General features: G+C 48.8%; 4 protein-coding genes across 4 annotated transcripts; 1 reads left to right on the top strand and 3 right to left on the bottom strand.

Annotated features, from left to right (window-relative positions):
- Positions 1–942: 942 nt before the first annotated feature.
- Positions 943–2563, bottom strand: FPSE_05665 (uncharacterized protein; the record flags this gene model as incomplete). The annotated part of the gene is made up of 3 exons (XM_009258783.1): positions 943–2175; positions 2233–2358; positions 2468–2563. 3 exons carry the CDS (start codon positions 2561–2563, stop codon positions 943–945), a joined length of 1455 nt encoding a protein of 484 aa, XP_009257058.1.
- A 1782-nt stretch (positions 2564–4345) lies between these two features.
- Positions 4346–6325, bottom strand: FPSE_05664 (uncharacterized protein; the record flags this gene model as incomplete). Its single annotated transcript, XM_009258782.1, has 4 exons — positions 4346–5164; positions 5218–5980; positions 6054–6197; positions 6261–6325. The coding sequence occupies 4 exons, from the start codon at positions 6323–6325 to the stop codon at positions 4346–4348; spliced, it is 1791 nt and encodes a 596-aa protein (XP_009257057.1).
- Positions 6326–11512: 5187 nt separating this feature from the next.
- Positions 11513–13612, bottom strand: FPSE_05663 (uncharacterized protein; the record flags this gene model as incomplete). Its single annotated transcript, XM_009258781.1, has 6 exons — positions 11513–11752; positions 11871–12156; positions 12215–12600; positions 12659–12826; positions 12882–13453; positions 13510–13612. 6 exons carry the CDS (start codon positions 13610–13612, stop codon positions 11513–11515), a joined length of 1755 nt encoding a protein of 584 aa, XP_009257056.1.
- Positions 13613–15105: 1493 nt separating this feature from the next.
- FPSE_05662 (uncharacterized protein) lies at positions 15106–17103 on the top strand (the record flags this gene model as incomplete). The annotated part of the gene is made up of 2 exons (XM_009258780.1): positions 15106–15115; positions 15230–17103. 2 exons carry the CDS (start codon positions 15106–15108, stop codon positions 17101–17103), a joined length of 1884 nt encoding a protein of 627 aa, XP_009257055.1.
- Between the last annotated feature and the right edge of the window lie 288 nt (positions 17104–17391).

Genomic DNA, 17391 nt, shown 5'->3' with positions numbered 1-17391 from the left:
CAGCCTGCTTGAAACCAGCCGATAACTCTTCGCCGTGTCGTCATGTCCGCCTCACTTCTGGTTCTGCACTTTATATAGTCGTGGCAATCGAGCATTGTTGTGTAGGTTTGCTCATTCACTTGTTTATTCTGGACTGTCGATTGCAGTTTGTCACAGTTGATTCTCGCGCAATATGGAGGGCTGAGAGTGTACCTGCAAGCCACATTGTCTACTAGACATATGAGCCTGTTTAGGACTCAGCTCTGCTAATGACAGGACAAACAATGCGCTTACCACTGCACATAACATGTTGTGGTTTGCTGCCTTGTGATTTGACAATGCCACTCTGGTATCTCCGGTATAGTAAATGCATTATCTCCGGTTCCAGCAGCCATATGATGGCCTTCCTGTCGGCGGGTATGGAAACTTCGATACCTTGGCTGTTATGAGTAACCACCTACTTACACGTCGAGGAACGAGAACTCCCAATCACATGTATTTAGTACCACAGCGCATCTTCATGATAGAAATAACATTGACTGTATATGCATGTAGAATAAAAGTGTATAATTTATTGTAGGTAACTTATGTAGGTCGACATTGTAATAATGCAGCCATCGGAAACACATCCACATTAACTTCTTCTCTTCCGCTCAAGTCACGATAAGCATCGCAACCAATGCAACAGCTCGCACGTCTGAAAATCAAGGCGAAGAACACATGCTATCGCTTTCATCCAACTCTTTCTCAAACCGCTCACGGCCACGTCGATAGCACCACTGCCAAAGCGTAAGAAGGTTGCAGCCGCAAGCCTTACTTTTGGCTACAACCAAATTAAAGACAAGAAAAACACTTATTGCACTGTGTGCGCAGGACTGGGTATAGAACTCCGTCCATTCAGAATTATTTCGCAACCATACACACGAAATGGCTACCACTCTTCGACAGCCTCATTTCAGTCGTCTAGGCAGCGGTCTCCTTCTTCTCAGCCGCCACTGCGGGAGCTGCTACAGGAGCTGCCGCAGGAGCCTCGCCGCCTACAACGCCAGCCTCTTGGATACCGTGCTCATTGACAGGGGTAATGGGAGACTGGACCTTGGAGTCGAGGGGGTCGGCGGTGACCTGAGGGTTGGGCGACGTGGGGGTAGAACCGGCTGGGCTGGATCCTGTGCTAAGGGGAGCAGTGGCCTTGCCGCACTCTGAGAGAACCTGGAACCACTTCTGGGCATCAGCAGCTGTGTGCGCCTTGAAGTTGAGCTCGGTGGAGCCCGTAAGCTTGCTGCTCATGGTCTTGGACTTGTCTTTGCCCTTGACACTGAACTTCTCACCCTGAACGGTTCCGATGACAGCATCGCCAAGGTAGATGGAGAGCTCAGGCTTGGGGTCGACACGGTTGTTATCCGAGTCCTTGAACTCGTGAAGGTACTTGGAGGGCGTGATCACGTAGTAGCCAGTTGAGTATCCCCAAGACAGCTTGTTACGTGACTTGCGCTCCAGCGAACCCTCGATCAGAGCCCTGGTTGCGGGGTGGTCCATGTTGGGGAACTGGATGGCGTCAACAGAACGCGCTGGCTCGTTGGGATCGACGAGACGGTCGCCGCTGCGAGCGTTGAAGGCGTTCCATTCAAAATCAGGGGCGACACGCTGGATGACCGAAAGCTGGTCGTTGTACAAGGCTCGCGTCTTGTCGGCCTGACCACCAGCCAGCTGGGTGAAAGCCTCCATAGCTTGCTGAATGACCTCAATAATATGGGCCTCAAAGGCGTGGAAGTTGTTCTGAACAGCGATCAGGTCATTTCGGTGGTTGTTTTCGGCAATGACCTGACTGTTGAGGCGGTGCAGGACACCGCGGTACACAACGTAAGGATCATCATTGCTGCTAAGGTGACCACCGGCCGAGTCGAAAGACGCAGAATGTTGGCCGAGCAGCTCGATCTGCTTCTGGGTGGTGTTGCGGGCCTTCTCGACCTCCTTAGCCCCCTTTTCAGCACCATGAGCAAGTTCCTTGGCCTTGTGCTTGATCTCCTTGTGCAGGCGCTCGAGGACGGGGAGGACGGAGCCCTTGATGCTCTTTTCGGTCTCGATGTTGGTGTTGATGAGGGACTGGGTGTTGGAGCGCATGTTCTCAAAGAAGCCAGCCATGCCGCCGAGGCTTTGGTCGAAGTGATGACCCTCCTTTAGGGGGCTGCTAATGGCCTGTTGGGCACTGTTAGTGCATGTCGCACCGTGATGTTATCGTCAGGATCGTCGTACCTTGAGCGCCTTCTCGTACTCCTTGGCGTGGTGGCCGTGGATTCTCTCCATAGCCTTCATGTATTCCTCGATGTAACCGACGGCATGTTTCCATGCCTGGAGTCGCTCGGCGAGCAAACCGGCAGTCTGTTTAAAGTGTGATCAGTCCATGTTCTCTTTTCTTCTTTTCTGTTGAAAGCTAATCGCCTTGACGAGCGCATCGTGCGCAGGGAGGTGTTGCGCTGGAGTGACATACGCTTGAGGGATCAACTTCAGGGATAGCATCCTCGCTTTGGGTGCTAAAACCAGTGGTGGCCCTTGAGGGGAGATTGGTCGTCGTAGGTGAGGCCATGGCGATGTCTGCTGGTGGTGTTGTCGAGTTTGTAAAGGGGTGAAGGATGATTGATAGTGATAGACAGTCAGGATTGTAACGGTACCCGTAGTTAATAGCTCTGAGATTAGATTTAAGCTGTCCAAGCTTGGCAGACAGGGTCAGGGAGGTGCGAAGAGGGGTATCACGTTAGGTGTTCAAGGGTTCTGAAGCTTCTTTTCTGCAGGGGTTGCTCAGTGGGTTTATATACGTTGATGTCTGGTGCGAAAGAGCAGGAATGATCAGGTATTTGATAGCTTGTGACCTGGTTTTATTAGGTTTTGTCTGTAGGAACAATTCATTTAATAGCTCAACTAAGTTAGTGTTGACGTCGTAGATTGAGGATCGCCAGGAGAGAGCCCAGATGACGTCGATCCTTTTATGTTGTGAGGGGTTGTTGAGACACCAAAAAGCTGAAAGTCCCGGCGCTAGACTTGCCTACCTCCCTATTAGAGGAACAATGCATTCAAGTCGGTGAGGATTTGTATTATGCACGAGGCCTCTTGACTGAGACTAATTAAAGTAAGTCTGGCCTGTGCTCCTTGAAACTAGGTATTATTCCACCATCACAAGCTCAGACGGTAGATCATGTTTGTGCTTGTACGTTCTGTATACCTTCATTAACACAAGAAGTTCCAGGTTCAGCTGTACAAGGATATTCCCTCGATCCGAATGCAGACGGAAATAAATAAAACATGCTGCAACACCTAATCTCGAAAGTGACAACTGTCACGAACATAATTCGCCAAACAACTAACATCAACTCCAACAACAACCATCACTAGACCCTGCCTAACATCTACAATAATGACGTCAACCACCCTCGATCTGTAGCGCAGGTAGGTAGCACAAACTTTGGGCGCCGTGGTCCCTTGAATCTGTCGCACCGGACGCTTAAACTAACACAGGCTTGGCATAGTAAATCTGTACTTCGAAGCTTGGCTGCCTCAATATCTTGGCCTGTAATCTCTATAACTTCCAAGACAGCGCATATGCTAAACAAAATCATGACGCAGTTAACGGTGATGAATATTAATCGAAGAGACCAAGTTACTAAAAAATACTGGCATTAACTACAGAACCTATTAGATACCAATGTATATGCATAGAAGATAAATTCGTCAACGTTCAGGGAATTGCACGCCACCACCATCAATCAGATCGCCACGATATGACCCTGTACCCACCGATAACAAGCTTTTTTCAACGGATGTCACCGAGTGCCGAAGAATTTCGTTCGACAAGTTCCCACTGCATGCTACACAGTACCGTTAAACGCCCCTTGTGTCATTGTCGACAACACAGGTATTTGTCACGCTGCAAATATCAGATTCCAAAATGCCATCTTTTCTCATGGTACAGTTATTATGTACATGACATTTCACGGTCTCAAGGCCTTGCGTCCAAGATATAGACCGGGAAAATAAGTAATCGAGTCATGTGGCTCATCTTTGTAGTTGAACATGTTTGGTTCTTCATATTCCTATCCAATCACCATACTTCAGGGGTATTAACTATACAAATGTCTTCCTTTTCATCCATCATCTTCCTTGCGCTTTGTTCTGTTCATAAGTGCCGCGCGTAAATCTTCGAGTCAAATAGCTCGCCATCATATGTACGCCATGTCTATAATTCCCGTGATACCTTCCATAATGAAAATTAATCCACCAACGCCATCCAGGTCCCTTGACCTATTGTTCGTACCCATAAATATTTGACACATAATTCAGTATTTCCACAGTAAGAAAAAAGCCAGGCACTCATTTAGAAAACCTGGTTGCGGTTCTGTGACCTTCGATATGATGCAAGATCATCAGTATAAGCACGGCCACCGGCGATCCAGCTGGCCGGGCGTGAGATATGTTGAGTGTGATCCTCGCCATCCTGATCCTCCGAGATTGTGCCCAGAGGGTCCGGTGCAAGGTCAGTAGCAGGCGGTGTTCGGGGAGCGCTGAGCGCTGTTTGATAATCGGGTAGAAGCAAATCACCAGTACCAGCACGCGAGCGGGCTGGGGTCTTAACAGCTGTCTGGTAACTGGGCACCTTGCTCAACTCGGCCAAATCGGTGGCGTCGAGATCAACATGTTCCGCCGAGTTCCGTGATGAATCTTCAGAGCTGTTCGTCCTGGTGAGCGCCGCAGTTACGGGCTCCGATCGCGGAGCTTGGTACTGGGGTGCTGATGTGGGGGACATGAACCCTGGTGAACCTGCTGAATGCAATGATGTGTAGGAAGATGTTCGCTGAGAGGGGTCTAGTGAGACATTGGCCAGTCGGGATGAAAGTGCTGCCGGTGCAACAGGTCGACTGTGTGCAAGTGCTGCAAGATTTTCATTCGAGCCAGCTCGTGACTGTGCGTAGAAAGGACTACTGACACCTGATTGGAATCCAGGCGTCTGGAAACCGCTAACATCAACATTTTCGTATAGCTGGTCGAGGACGTGCTCGCCATATCCGGGAGGGGCTATTGTGGAAAGTTCTCGCTCGTTGTTGGGTGTGGTAGGTGACTGGTCAACAAGGTTGCCTTCCTCATCGAGGGGCATGTTAGGGGAGATAAAGATGGATACTGGTAGTGTTGCTCGAAGCTGCAAGAGATGTTAGTGAATCAGAAATACAACTCTCGCGAATAGAAACTTACCTCAGAGATATGGCCGTCAGGGTTGCAGAGAGCAACGGTCAGCTTGATCTTGTGTCGGACCTTGATGCCATGATGGTTCAAGTCTTGAATGCACTGGCGCAATCTCTTGGGAAGGTTAAGCTTCTTGGTCAACGCCCAGCCTTCTTGGCCAGTGTCCTCGATCATGTCTTGCCAATGCTCTTCCCTCGATGCTGCAAACTTCCACAGTGCCACCTCGCGTTCTGTTCGGTGCTCTCTTGTGCCGTGACCGGAAGAGGATGCTTGAACGTAGCATTCACGGACCTCCATCAATCTTGCTGTGATATCTCCTAACTCGAGACCTTTGAGAAGGGGTGTAAATCGCATCTCCATCGTGACCAACCCTCCAAACACCACAGCCTTTTGAGGAATAATAATTGAGTAATCGACCTTGTTGGGCCAGATGTTCTCTACGCTCATGGCGTGTAGGAATTCCAAAGCACCTGGCTCTAGTGTTCGGATTATTCGAAGGTGCTTGTTTGCGTGTAGATCGTATGCCAACTTTCCACGTCCGACAGTCGCTCTCAGTCTGTAAGTAATAGATGCCTCGGGGATTCCCTCGACACTTTCAGCCATGTTGCCCGGCAGCATGTACTCGAAAGGCCATTCGTAGTTGCCTGCGGGGAGAGTCATGCTTCTGCCGTGTGTGCCAATGAAAGGTGCCCATCGGTGCTCGAGGATCGTCGTCGTCTTGTCAACTTTTTGTCCCGAAACGCCGGGAGCGGTTCCTCGGGGATCAGCCCAGCTGTTGCACCGCATGTCAGTTACTGGTTTCAAGAAAGTGTTCATCTTAGAATCCTGGGATTTTCAAAACTTACACATGACGTAGAGTTCCGACGAGTCTCAGTCGGACATCTTCAATCTTGAGCGATGACTGAAGACACAAAACTAATGTGCCTTTCAGAATTTGTCCAGAAGATTCATGATCGCTTCCACGGAAAACGATAAAATCGCTGTCCAAGCTGGATAACAAGTTCAGTCAGTACTCTATCCTAGTCTGACTGTGGTGGTGAGTATGTGCTTACCGAATGTCAAAAAGACTATAAGAGTTTCGCCCCGTCACCGAGGCGAAAGGTTTAAAAGACGGCATGGCGACGTTGTTTGTCGTATAAGTGGTTGTAGTTTGCTGCAGAGCAGCAAAAAGGTTAAGGGTTCAAAATGAATTGGTTGCGAAACTGCCGAGGAAGGGAACTAGAAGGGACGAGAGAATAAATTGGAGGAGATGGAACGCTTTTATTTAGATTCACGACCAAGTCAAGTGCATGAGTGACGAGTTACAGCAGCCCAAGCCACGCACGAGTCGACGGGACGTTGTGGATACGATACAGCCTCTAGAAAAGTTGAGTGGGGCTGTGAGATCAGGAAAAGCCAAAACCTTCGAGGATCAGGTTAAGCAAGGATAGGAAAATGGAACTTCCATGCAATGAGAGGCGAGGGTCGCAGGTCGATAGCGCAAAGCAGAGCAGATCAAGCGGCGCGGCCTCTGGTGGAGTCAGGATTGCGACAAAAGTAGAAAAGAGGGTCTTGTTCTGATAAGACGCCCACCGTGTCAGTCTCACTAAAGATTTGACATCCAAACAAACGTAGAAAAAAAAAAGTTATGGATAAGATGGGATTAGAGAGGCGGCAGGCGAGGGTAGCGGAAGAGACTAAGGTCAAACAGGGTCTCGATTGGAGGCGGCAATGGGCTTTCCTTTCCTTTTCTTTAATAGTGGTGCGGACCGGGACAATGATACTTCCAGATGTGTATGACGAGAAACACGGGAGAACAGAAACGGGATGTCAAAAGAAGAGCAAACAGATTTGCATGACACCTGATGCTCGCATCTGGCTTTGATCATAGCCAAACAGCCTGCGCCATTGGCGCAACAGTCATGTCAGTCAATCAGTTCAGTGATATCACCCCTGCACTGCACAAGTTTAGGGCATGATCCAATCCCTTTTAGGTAGTGATAAGTGATGGCAGGGGTCTGTCTGCCCTGTTGGAGAAGTTCAGTCAGGTCAGTCTTGTGTGCACAACAGTTCCCGTTGCAAAAGCCGGGCATCCAGTCATGGTATTATGGCGCAACCAACGCAGAACAGGTATTGGTTGCAACGACAACGACAAGATGAGATAGGACAGCCCTGCATCTTGCTGCAAGTCTCATGTATCATGTATTGCGTATATCGTACGTGCCCGGGAGGTTGCGAAAGGTACATCAAATGGATGTCGGACGATGACGGGCCGGCGGTTGGAACGGATATTTTCGGTGAAAACTGTTAAATTGCCTTGTATCCGTATAGGTATCCGTACAGGTTGAAACCGATCAAGGAACAGTAGTGCACTGCAGATAAGAGGGCCTTGTTGCGCGTAAATTATCTCGGCCGTTTTGTCTTGTTAGCGAGAGTCGACGTGTTTTAGGCCGAAGCACGCAAGAGACTGGCTGGCTGGCTTGGCTTATGAGTGACCTATTGATACTGAGTGCCAGGTCATGTTGCGCGCGCAAGGGTCGGTGGGGCGGAGGCGCCGGCCGACGCATTGAGGCTGGTTCGCTGTTGCATGAGTCGGGACGATTCGTGGCATCGAAGCCAGATCGAAGCTTTTGCCCTGCAGTTTCAAACGCTGTACCGAGCGCCTGTGCTTCTACCGCCGAAACGCCGAGAAAAGATACATAAAACAAGTACCTGAACACCAAGTTTTTGTGTTCAAGTTATCGGGACGACAAGCAGGAGTTGCTGCACAAACGTAGTAGCCGATGGATGACAATGATGATAGTGACGAAGAAGCGGGTTTGAGTGTTGGTCTGGTTAAGATCACGATAAAACTCTTCCAGCATACCTCATTGATGTGAAAAGGGGAGGGTACTACTACTCTATGAGCGCATGTAGGTCATGGAAAGTACTTACAGCCACATTCACGTTTACCTACAGCCACATCGATTGATTCCAACGTTCCTGCATTTCTGAACCATCATTGATCATTCCTTCCTCGATAAGCTCCCGAGAGCAAGCCCGGACTTTAAATGTCGACCTACGAAAATCATGGAGAATCAGGTCCGGAAGGTATCAACCTTGGTACTGGCTCGGAGTTCAAAATTTGTTCACATTCTTGCGGCTCCACTCATCATTTTAGTCTTTTTGTGCTTTCCCAATCCAGTGCAACATGTCAGTCAGGCACGTTGCTGTTGCGCACGGCCATAACGCGGGTTTTCTGTTCGAATATTCGCTATCGTTTCGCTGCTTATCGACAGATGGGGCTCTTGGCTCGTCTAACTGTAGCCAAGAATTGTTTAACGATTTCCCCTGGGTTGTTTCCACAAGCTATTCGGAGTAGAGTGTAGATATACATCTGTGCTACTGTTTAGCACATCATTTTACACACCATTGTATCTGATCATCATATGATTCTTGAACATGATGGATGCAGAATATGGGGGTTTCATCGTTGGGGGCACGAGACTATTGCTGCAGCACATACAGGGTTCGCCTGGGGGAATCTTTGATCGGCAAAAAAGCAAGTCTGGATCAGTTGGTCATGGGCGCTGTAATCTCGACGGGACGGCCCTGGCCCGGAATCTCGCTGAGATTGATACTCGTCTGACAGTATCGAGTGGGGGTCACTGGTGTCTAGAACTCGGGCATCAGGATTGTGCCAGTGAGGCAGAATCCAGGCTTAAGTTTGGCCGGTCAGACCATGGCTACACGTCCTAGGACTGTTCCCCGCGACAATCCCTCAAATATTCCCAACGTCCTCGGTTCAGGACGGTAGCAAACACTGTCTCATCTACTGCGCCTATACCAAGAGCTGTGCCTCTCGAACAGACGGTCTGGCCTCGCTCCATCCTGCTTCCTGTATAACTCACGACAACCTTGTCGTACGTAGACTGGCCCCTTCTATTTGACTGGTCTCCATCAAACAAGCACCCGTCAACGGCAAGTAGGATGGCACCGCGCCGTAACAAAACACCGAGAGAGCACAGAGAGAGATCTGGCTTGAGAGAGGTTCCACCGATCGCGAACCTGATTGCTTGTTAGGCACCACCGCTTCGTGCTGTGTTTTCCTTCTGCCCTAATGAGACTCGGTTTGTTCCTTTTCCAGATGTGGCGGTGCCATATCCGAACAGCCTCAATTCCCGACTGCTGCTACACATACACAGAGGAAATTGGCCGGAGATACACCATCTCTACACCGACATATACGAAGAAATCGTCTCAAAAGGGCTTCGGGTCACCACGTATCCGTATAAGCACAAAGTTACCTGAAATGACAACTGTGAGACAGCCTTTCCTCGCTTAAAACTACTTCAAACTTGACTAGAAACAAACGAATCCACTGATCTTTTTGTTGAGGGCTTTGATTCTCGAAAACCGGGCCGTTCGATCGGAAACTTAGACGCCAGGACCCATTGTTGACAGTCAGCCCTGTGTGATACAATTGCCGTGCCATTAAAGCACGAAATTTGGAGCATGTTCTTGGTTGGTTAGGTGAGACTCTCAATCAGTTGAATGCTAAAGACACAATCGATACAATTCCGGTGCCAGGTACTCCAAGACAATTCTCCGGTACTTGTGGTTCACATGCAAGATTCGACTACACTACTGTGAAGGGACACAGTGATTTGCTTGCTTTCTGCAAAATGTACAAATCAGACCAGACTTCATGATGCACATCCATCCAAGTTAGCGATTATCATGCACAATATTTCTCTTTTACTCGCCAACGGCGCCTCCATCTCTTTCTCCTCCTCGCGGTCTACCTTATTGAGTTATATCGACACATCCTCCTGTAGGCGGTGTCCAGCGTCCAGCACACGCCATCAGACGAGCCACCGCCTGATGGTCTATTCTGCCCCTGTCTATCACGTCTGGTTCGGTATCGGCCGTGTTAGTGGACTGAGTGGCCCCCCTCTCCTTTTCCCGATTTACAAGGGCTGCAAACAATGACTGGCTCTGAGCCAGCCAGCCACATGCAATCTGATATCGGGATTTTTCGTGTCTGAGGAGGTTCTGAGGCTCCGACAACACTTTCAGCCTCCTAGGCTTCCATGATGCCTGATCCTTGCTTGACGCACAGGCGCGCGTCGATTCGGTAGATGACATCCGGTCGTAACGGGCGTATAAGCTTGCATTAGTCTGGTTACGTAGTAAGTGCACGATACACAAGTTGGACAAGACATAGATTTGTTGTTCGTTGACTAAAATATGTACTGTAACTGTGTAAATGAGATTGTAACATCACAGCTTATGATGTTTACGTATCCTGCATATGCTGGGGGTGCCATACAGAATGGCAGGTTGCAAATTCAAAATCTTCCCTCACCATCCCTGGCATAGGCATTTCACGTCTCATTGATCTTACCTACGTTAGTATGTGTTCGAGGTATCCGTAGATTCAGCCTCCTCGTCCATTCCTTGCTTATCTCAAAACATGCCGCAATTGGATGTATGTAATCGTTACTTGCGCTAGCTGTTATCCACTGATATCTCTAGGAACAGAAAAAACCGAACGCTTAAAATCAGGGTCCTGCAGCTATAGTGGACCTCAAACACGGCAGCTTGTTGCTCACCGAAGAGCCTCCGGTCGCCATGTGGGCTCAACGGAGACGTTTGGTTGATAGGACCGACTTGGCCTTTGAGCTGGGTGCCCAAAAACGGATTCCCGAGGCCTATATGACTCTTCGACTATCCCAGCCGCGCCTGAGCAAATTTGTTAGCTGCCTTGGAGACACACTTTGTTGACGACCAGGGCTGAAAACTTGTCAAATAAACCAAGACTCGAAGTGGGTTTCCTGTTTCTATTCCTAATATAATTTCAACGTCAAACTCAATACGTAACCTGAAAGTGACCAATGATTGAATCAATAACGGACACCCCCTTGCCTCCAAAAACAGTTGCTCTTATACGAGCTTGTTGCTGTCAAATATGAAAATGTCGCCGTGAACTCCAATTCGTCATCGCCTCCATCGCAGTTAAACTCCCTAAGAGTGTTTATCGCTCGTTATGGATCCGCTCATGACGCCGCTTCCGGGGCTTCTGCTCCCTTGGTCTGTGCCGCAAGCTCCGATCCAGGTCGCAACCACGTTCTCATATGTCCTATTTTCAGAATTTCACATGTCAGCGCATGTCAGGAACAAGCGATCGTTGATCACCGATAGTGCAGCCGGTGCGGCAGATCGATAAGAATAGTTTGTTGATAGTACTCACCAGACTTGCAGCTTGTGATGATAGCATCTTCTGTAAAGTCCAACCAACAAACTGGGTGCGTGTCGATTGATTTGTTCTGTGTTTATCTCACAATTAGCCTGCAAGGTCTCCAAGTCGAATCTCTTCACATGTCGGCCTCCCATCAATACTTACAAGAACGGGGGGGAGCATTGGAATTCTAGCTCGTGGCTCAACAGGGTGTGCGATAGCCATCTCTTCATCTTCGGTATCAAGGTTAGAGTTAGATCGCAGGCGCGAGTTAGATGTGGCCGTCTCAGCCCTCTGCAAGGCTGTATAACGCGACGAAACAGAGCCGCGGTGGCGTACAGATTGCTACAGGAGGCGCACAGTCAGCTTACAGCTTCTTTTGAGACATCGTACTTATCAGAAAGTGGCAGTGTAGTGTAACAACACGTTTTCCTTCATGATTGACGGGGATGGTGGCACATACCGCTTTGGGTCGGTGAAGCATGCCAACACTAAAGTCCCACAGACACAGGCGTCCATCTTCTCCTACGCTGCCAAATCGGTAGTTTCGTTCGTCGCATCTCCAAGGATCAAAGGCAACGGCTGACACCCAAGACTGGTGTCCCTGGCATCTGGCTACTAGTGCTGATTCGGATAGTGACCAGATAGATATCAAGTCATCTTGACCACCAGTCAGCACGTATTGGCCGTCTGGGGACCAGCAAACGCAGGTGAGCCCGCCATAATAAGAGTAGAAAACGTCAAGAAGCCTGTAAACCAGTCAGATAAGCTTTCTAAACGGCGTGTACGAGATGATAGGGTTCATACTCCTCCTTCAGATAATCAATGATCCTTAGCGTGCCATCCTCTGAGACAACAGCCAAGTGTCGGTTATCTGGTGAGAATGAGAAAGCATTGATTCGATGGTTGGACAACTTCCAAGCGGCCACTGGATTAACCTTTTGGTTTTTGGAGTGAACGGACTTGTTGATACGGATGGTATTGTGATGGGTTCCGATGTTGTTGGCGTCTAGCGACTCGCCACTGGCCCCGTTCGCCATTCCGTTCACTGCCTCCTCTTCTGGATTGAACTGAGCATCTTCTTTCTCCTTATCGTAAACCACGAGCGACCCATCCATGTGAGCAGCCAAGAATAGGTTTTCAGATCCTGGGATCCATCGAATTGCTGCCACTGGCGTGCCGTTGATAGCCCCCTATCATTGGTGTTAGCAGTTTATACGTCATATCTCAGAATCTTGAGTGATTTCTCACGTTCTTGTTTAACCGGGTATAACGTTGTGAGATTGGCTCCCACCAGATAACTTCGCCAGTAGAAAATCCCATGATAACGTCAAGGTGCGAAACGCTCTTGGTATGAACATTTACGTCATGACATAAACAGTGCGCTTTTGTGAAAAGAATCTTGGTTAGATAGTCTTGCTGCTCTGGATATCAGCGCGTGTTTGAGACTTATTATATTCGCAATCGAACGTACTTTTGTAGAGGATGACATATCAAGCCATTGGAAGGCACGGTTAATATTAGCAAATGCAAAAATACCATCGTTTGGTCTCTCTGTAAGCTTCTTGGAGAGGCTTTCGTTAACAATGACACGTGAAATGAATGAGGAATTGCTCTTGGTCATGTTATTCTTGGGCTTCCTCTTCTTATTCACATCCTTGCTCGGTGCCTGAGTAAGTAGGGCGTTGCCTTCGCCAAAAGCAGGTGCCGATCCTATGGTTATGGAGGCCGAAGCAGCGGCAGCATCACTCGTCGAGCCAGTTCGACCATCCTCACTGGCCACGCCTCCCTCGGCAGAGTAGCGCCCTTCATTAGGATGTTCCTGAATACTCGACGGAGCCCCACTCAAAGCAAGTGTAGTAGACGAAAGGCCTTTGTAGAACAAGTTCGGGGCTGGTCGACATTCGAGGGCGATGAGGGAAACTGAGGTACCAGCACTGGCAGGCTGAGGAAGGGTCGATAGAGGGTTCGGGTTTGGGACGGTAGCTTCGGAAGGATGAGGCGGAGGCGTCGCAAGATGTAAATCTTCTTTCAGTGTGTATGTTCCTATTGTTCTCTGTTAATGTCTGTCCAGATGGCCTAATGCCGAGCAGAAATGTTACCTTCTCCGACTAAAAACTGCCACTCAGGGCCTGTTGGGTTTGACAATGTATTGTTTGTCTCTATCATAGGTACAGGGTGTATTCCAGCGCCATAGGGCCCCATGGTGGGATACCGCGGAGGGGGAGGTAGAACACTGGAATCTCATGGCGTCAGTTTGTGTCGGGCGCAAAGTGATCGCAAGAGCTATGCGCATAGTCGGGATATTGTACGTACAACATGATGAAAGTATATGCACTGCGTGTATATCAAATGGGAGCTGTTGTCAATTCTGTTCAGGCTGAGCCGGGCTGAGTCGAATGAAGATATCACGATATTTAGTTGTTCGGTGAAGAGGTCGAATAGCAGAGGTAGAGGGGGCTGAACGGTTGAGAGGCACAGCAGATCCGGGTCGGAATTGGAAGGTGCTGTACGTCACGAAGGCAGAAGGAGAGACCCCTGGAATAGAAACCCTAGTGAGATATCCGACTGATGGTGAATTGACTTGTCAGGCTCAACCTTGAAGTGTGAGGCTGGGAGGAAACAGCCGAGGAGTTTTGAGTAGCGGATGTTGGACTTGAATCGGACTATGCGCGCAGGAAGGCGCAGACGATAGTGTGGGGTAAGAACTGGGGAAAGCACCATCAACGGGCAGGGTTCTAAAAGTCAACGTGGAGGTGACATAAATAGTGAAGCAGATGCAGCATCTACCGTCGATCTTCTATCTAGCATACGTGCTTCTCGTTGACAGGTTAGACAGACCTTCAATTGCGTCCAACGAACATGTTCTTAACTCCCCAATGGAGCGACGGGTAGGTAGTCTAAGAGGATTGAATGCGATATTGCGTGAAGCTCCAATGGCAGCCTACCTTCAAACCACTGAGTGAAGTCCTCATGTTAGTGTAAATTTACCAACTTATCCATAGGCTAAATACAAAATCAAGTCAAACCATTAATGATTTGATTAAGCGCCCACCTTCAAATCACAGACATACATAGATTTCGCCAGAAGCTAACTGTGGAGTGCTTTATTCCCTGTAGATTCAGGCTCGTGCGGTGAGTTGAGGTGAAGCGACAGTGGTTGGTTCCACACATGACAACACACACCAAACCCGGGCAACCTCAGACAGAAGGCGGGCAGGGACGCATCTTTAATTGATCGTCCCCAAAATCGCCCAATCCTTGCTCGTTGCAACACTTCTTTTCTGCCATCAACCACAACCATCCTAGCTCTGTACCTGACCTGAGTTAGCTGCATCTACTGTGTTCTTGACGCCTGCACTACTTGCCTTGCCTAGGCTGTCTTGCATTGCATTACACTGCTGTATTGTTTCTATTTTCGACTGAAACATGGTCTGATCGATCTGCACCTGACAAGCAATCAATCCTCTTTCACCGTCTCCCTTCTGTCAAGTTCTTCTCTTTAATATATTTAAACAATTGCCATTGTGTCTCGACACTTTCCCCTCTACCATTAGCCCAACGCCTTCACTGCCAATACGATTCATTCCCCACGATCGACGACCGAACCCACGATATCAGCAGACCACAGTCCCCTCTTGGGTATGGAACCTTGATGACGACATACTCGGACCAAAAACTCCAATAATATCTCCATCATGGCCACTGGTACGAACGCCCTATAGTCATCTTTCCATATACATCCGACCCTTGCCAAGTCATTACCCGACAACCATAATAATAACAAGACACCCAAGCAAATGACTAACCTTCCTTGTGCAGTTCGGATCTGTGTCTGCGGCGACGAAAGCACTGGCAAATCCAGCCTCATCGCCTCTCTTGTTAAAGATCAATTTGTCAACAACAAGATCCAACCCGTCCTTCCTCAAATCACCATCCCGCCGAGCATCGGTACGCCTGAAAATGTCTCGACTACCATCGTCGACACCTCGGCTCGCCCACAAGACCGGACTACGTTACGAAAAGAAATTCGAAAGTGCAATGTCATTCTTCTTGTCTACGCCGACCACTATAGCTATGAAAGGGTGGCACTGTTCTGGATGCCGTATTTCCGATCTTTAGGTGTCAACGTTCCTGTCGTATTATGTGCCAATAAATCCGATCTGGTCGGTCAAGGCACCACACCGCAGGTGGTTGAGGAGGAACTGTTACCCGTCATGGCCGAGTTTCGTGAGGTCGACTCCTGCATCCGTACCAGCGCCCGCGACCATCGAAACGTGAACGAAGTGTTCTTCCTCTGCCAAAAGGCTGTCACCCACCCAATCGCCCCTCTATTCGACTACAAGGAGGGCCATCTCAAGCCTTTGTGTATCAACGCTTTAAAGCGTATCTTCTACCTCTGCGACAAGGACCAGGACGGCTATCTTAACGAGCAGGAAATGCGTGACTTCCAAGCCCGTTGTTTCGATAAACATTTGACGACTGACGATCTGGACAACATCAAACTCAGCATCGCGAAGTCGTTGCCCGCTTCTGATCTAGAAAAGGGGATTGACCTGCCAGGATTTCTGCAACTGAACAAGCTTTATGCCGAGAAGGGACGCCATGAGACTATTTGGATCATTCTTCGAAAGTTCCACTATACTGATAGTCTGAGTCTTGAAGACAAGTTTATTCGGCCAAAGTTTGAGGTCCCAGAATACTCTTCTGCTGAGCTGAGTCCTGCTGGTTATAGGTTCTTTGTGGACCTGTTCCTGATCTTTGATAAGGATAACGATGGCGGTCTCAATGATGAGGAGCTGGAGGCTCTGTTTGCCCCGGCTCCGGGACTGCCTAGTTCTTGGACCGACTCATCGTTCCCCTCCTCGACTGTGAGAAACGAGGCTGGCCATGTTACTCTTCAAGGCTGGCTTGCTCAGTGGAGCATGACAACTTTCATTGAACCCAAGACTACTATCGAATATCTTGCCTATCTTGGTTTTGAGCCTTCGAATCCCAAGGACTCCATCACCGCTGCACTCAAGATCACAAAGCCTCGTAAGAGGAGAAGTCGTCTTGGCCGAGTCGAGCGCAACGTAGTGCTCTGCTACGTTCTTGGTGCATCAGGTGCAGGAAAGTCTGCTCTTCTCGACTCATTCCTCAATCGGCCATTTTACGGTCTATACCATCCAACTATCAAACCTCGCCGCGCAGTAAACAGTGTGGAGTTGCCTGGTGGAAAGCAAGTATATCTTATTCTGGAGGAGCTTGGTGAACTTGAACCTGCAATCCTCGAGAACCGAGCCAAACTGGACGCCTGCGATCTCATTTGCTATGCATACGACTCGTCAGACCCTGACTCGTTCTCTCATATCGTCGACTTGCGAAAAAAGTACCCGCACCTTGATGAGCTCCCCTCTATCTACACTGCACTCAAAGCCGACAAAGACAAAACCAACCAACGCTGCGAGCTCCAGCCAGACCAGTACACCTCTTCGCTTAGCATGAGCCTCCCACTGCATGTCAGTGTCACCTGGGGCAGTATCAGTGAGCTTTTCGTAGCCTATGCAGATGCTGCCACGACCCCTAGCACTGCGTTCCCCAAGAGTAACGAAGAAGGGCCCGACAGAACGAGTCTGTACATCGCACTTGGAGCCACAGCTTGTGCGGGTGTTGCTGCGTTGACAATATGGCGGCGTGCAACTAACGCTTTATAATTGCTAAATTAAAGCTTGTATAAATGAATTACTCATTCGATCATTGAAGAGATATGAGTTTAACAGTAAATCAAAGCTTGTATACAGTCGAATGGATTTGGGTCATGGTCGTTGAAAGTTACCTATAATCGCATGAGAAGGAGTTCTATTTACTATTTACAAAGAAAATGATACCCAGTTCCCTTGACAAGCTTGGTCGCAAATAAACATAATAACATCATCTTTTCTTTTATTGTTTTACTTGGCTCTTGATGCAATAGCAACTCCTCTCTTATATATATAATACAT

This window comes from Fusarium pseudograminearum, chromosome 2, assembly GCF_000303195.2.
Source record: "Fusarium pseudograminearum CS3096 chromosome 2, whole genome shotgun sequence".
NCBI lineage: Eukaryota > Fungi > Ascomycota > Sordariomycetes > Hypocreales > Nectriaceae > Fusarium > Fusarium pseudograminearum.
This window is presented reverse-complemented; position numbering and strand designations above follow the sequence as displayed.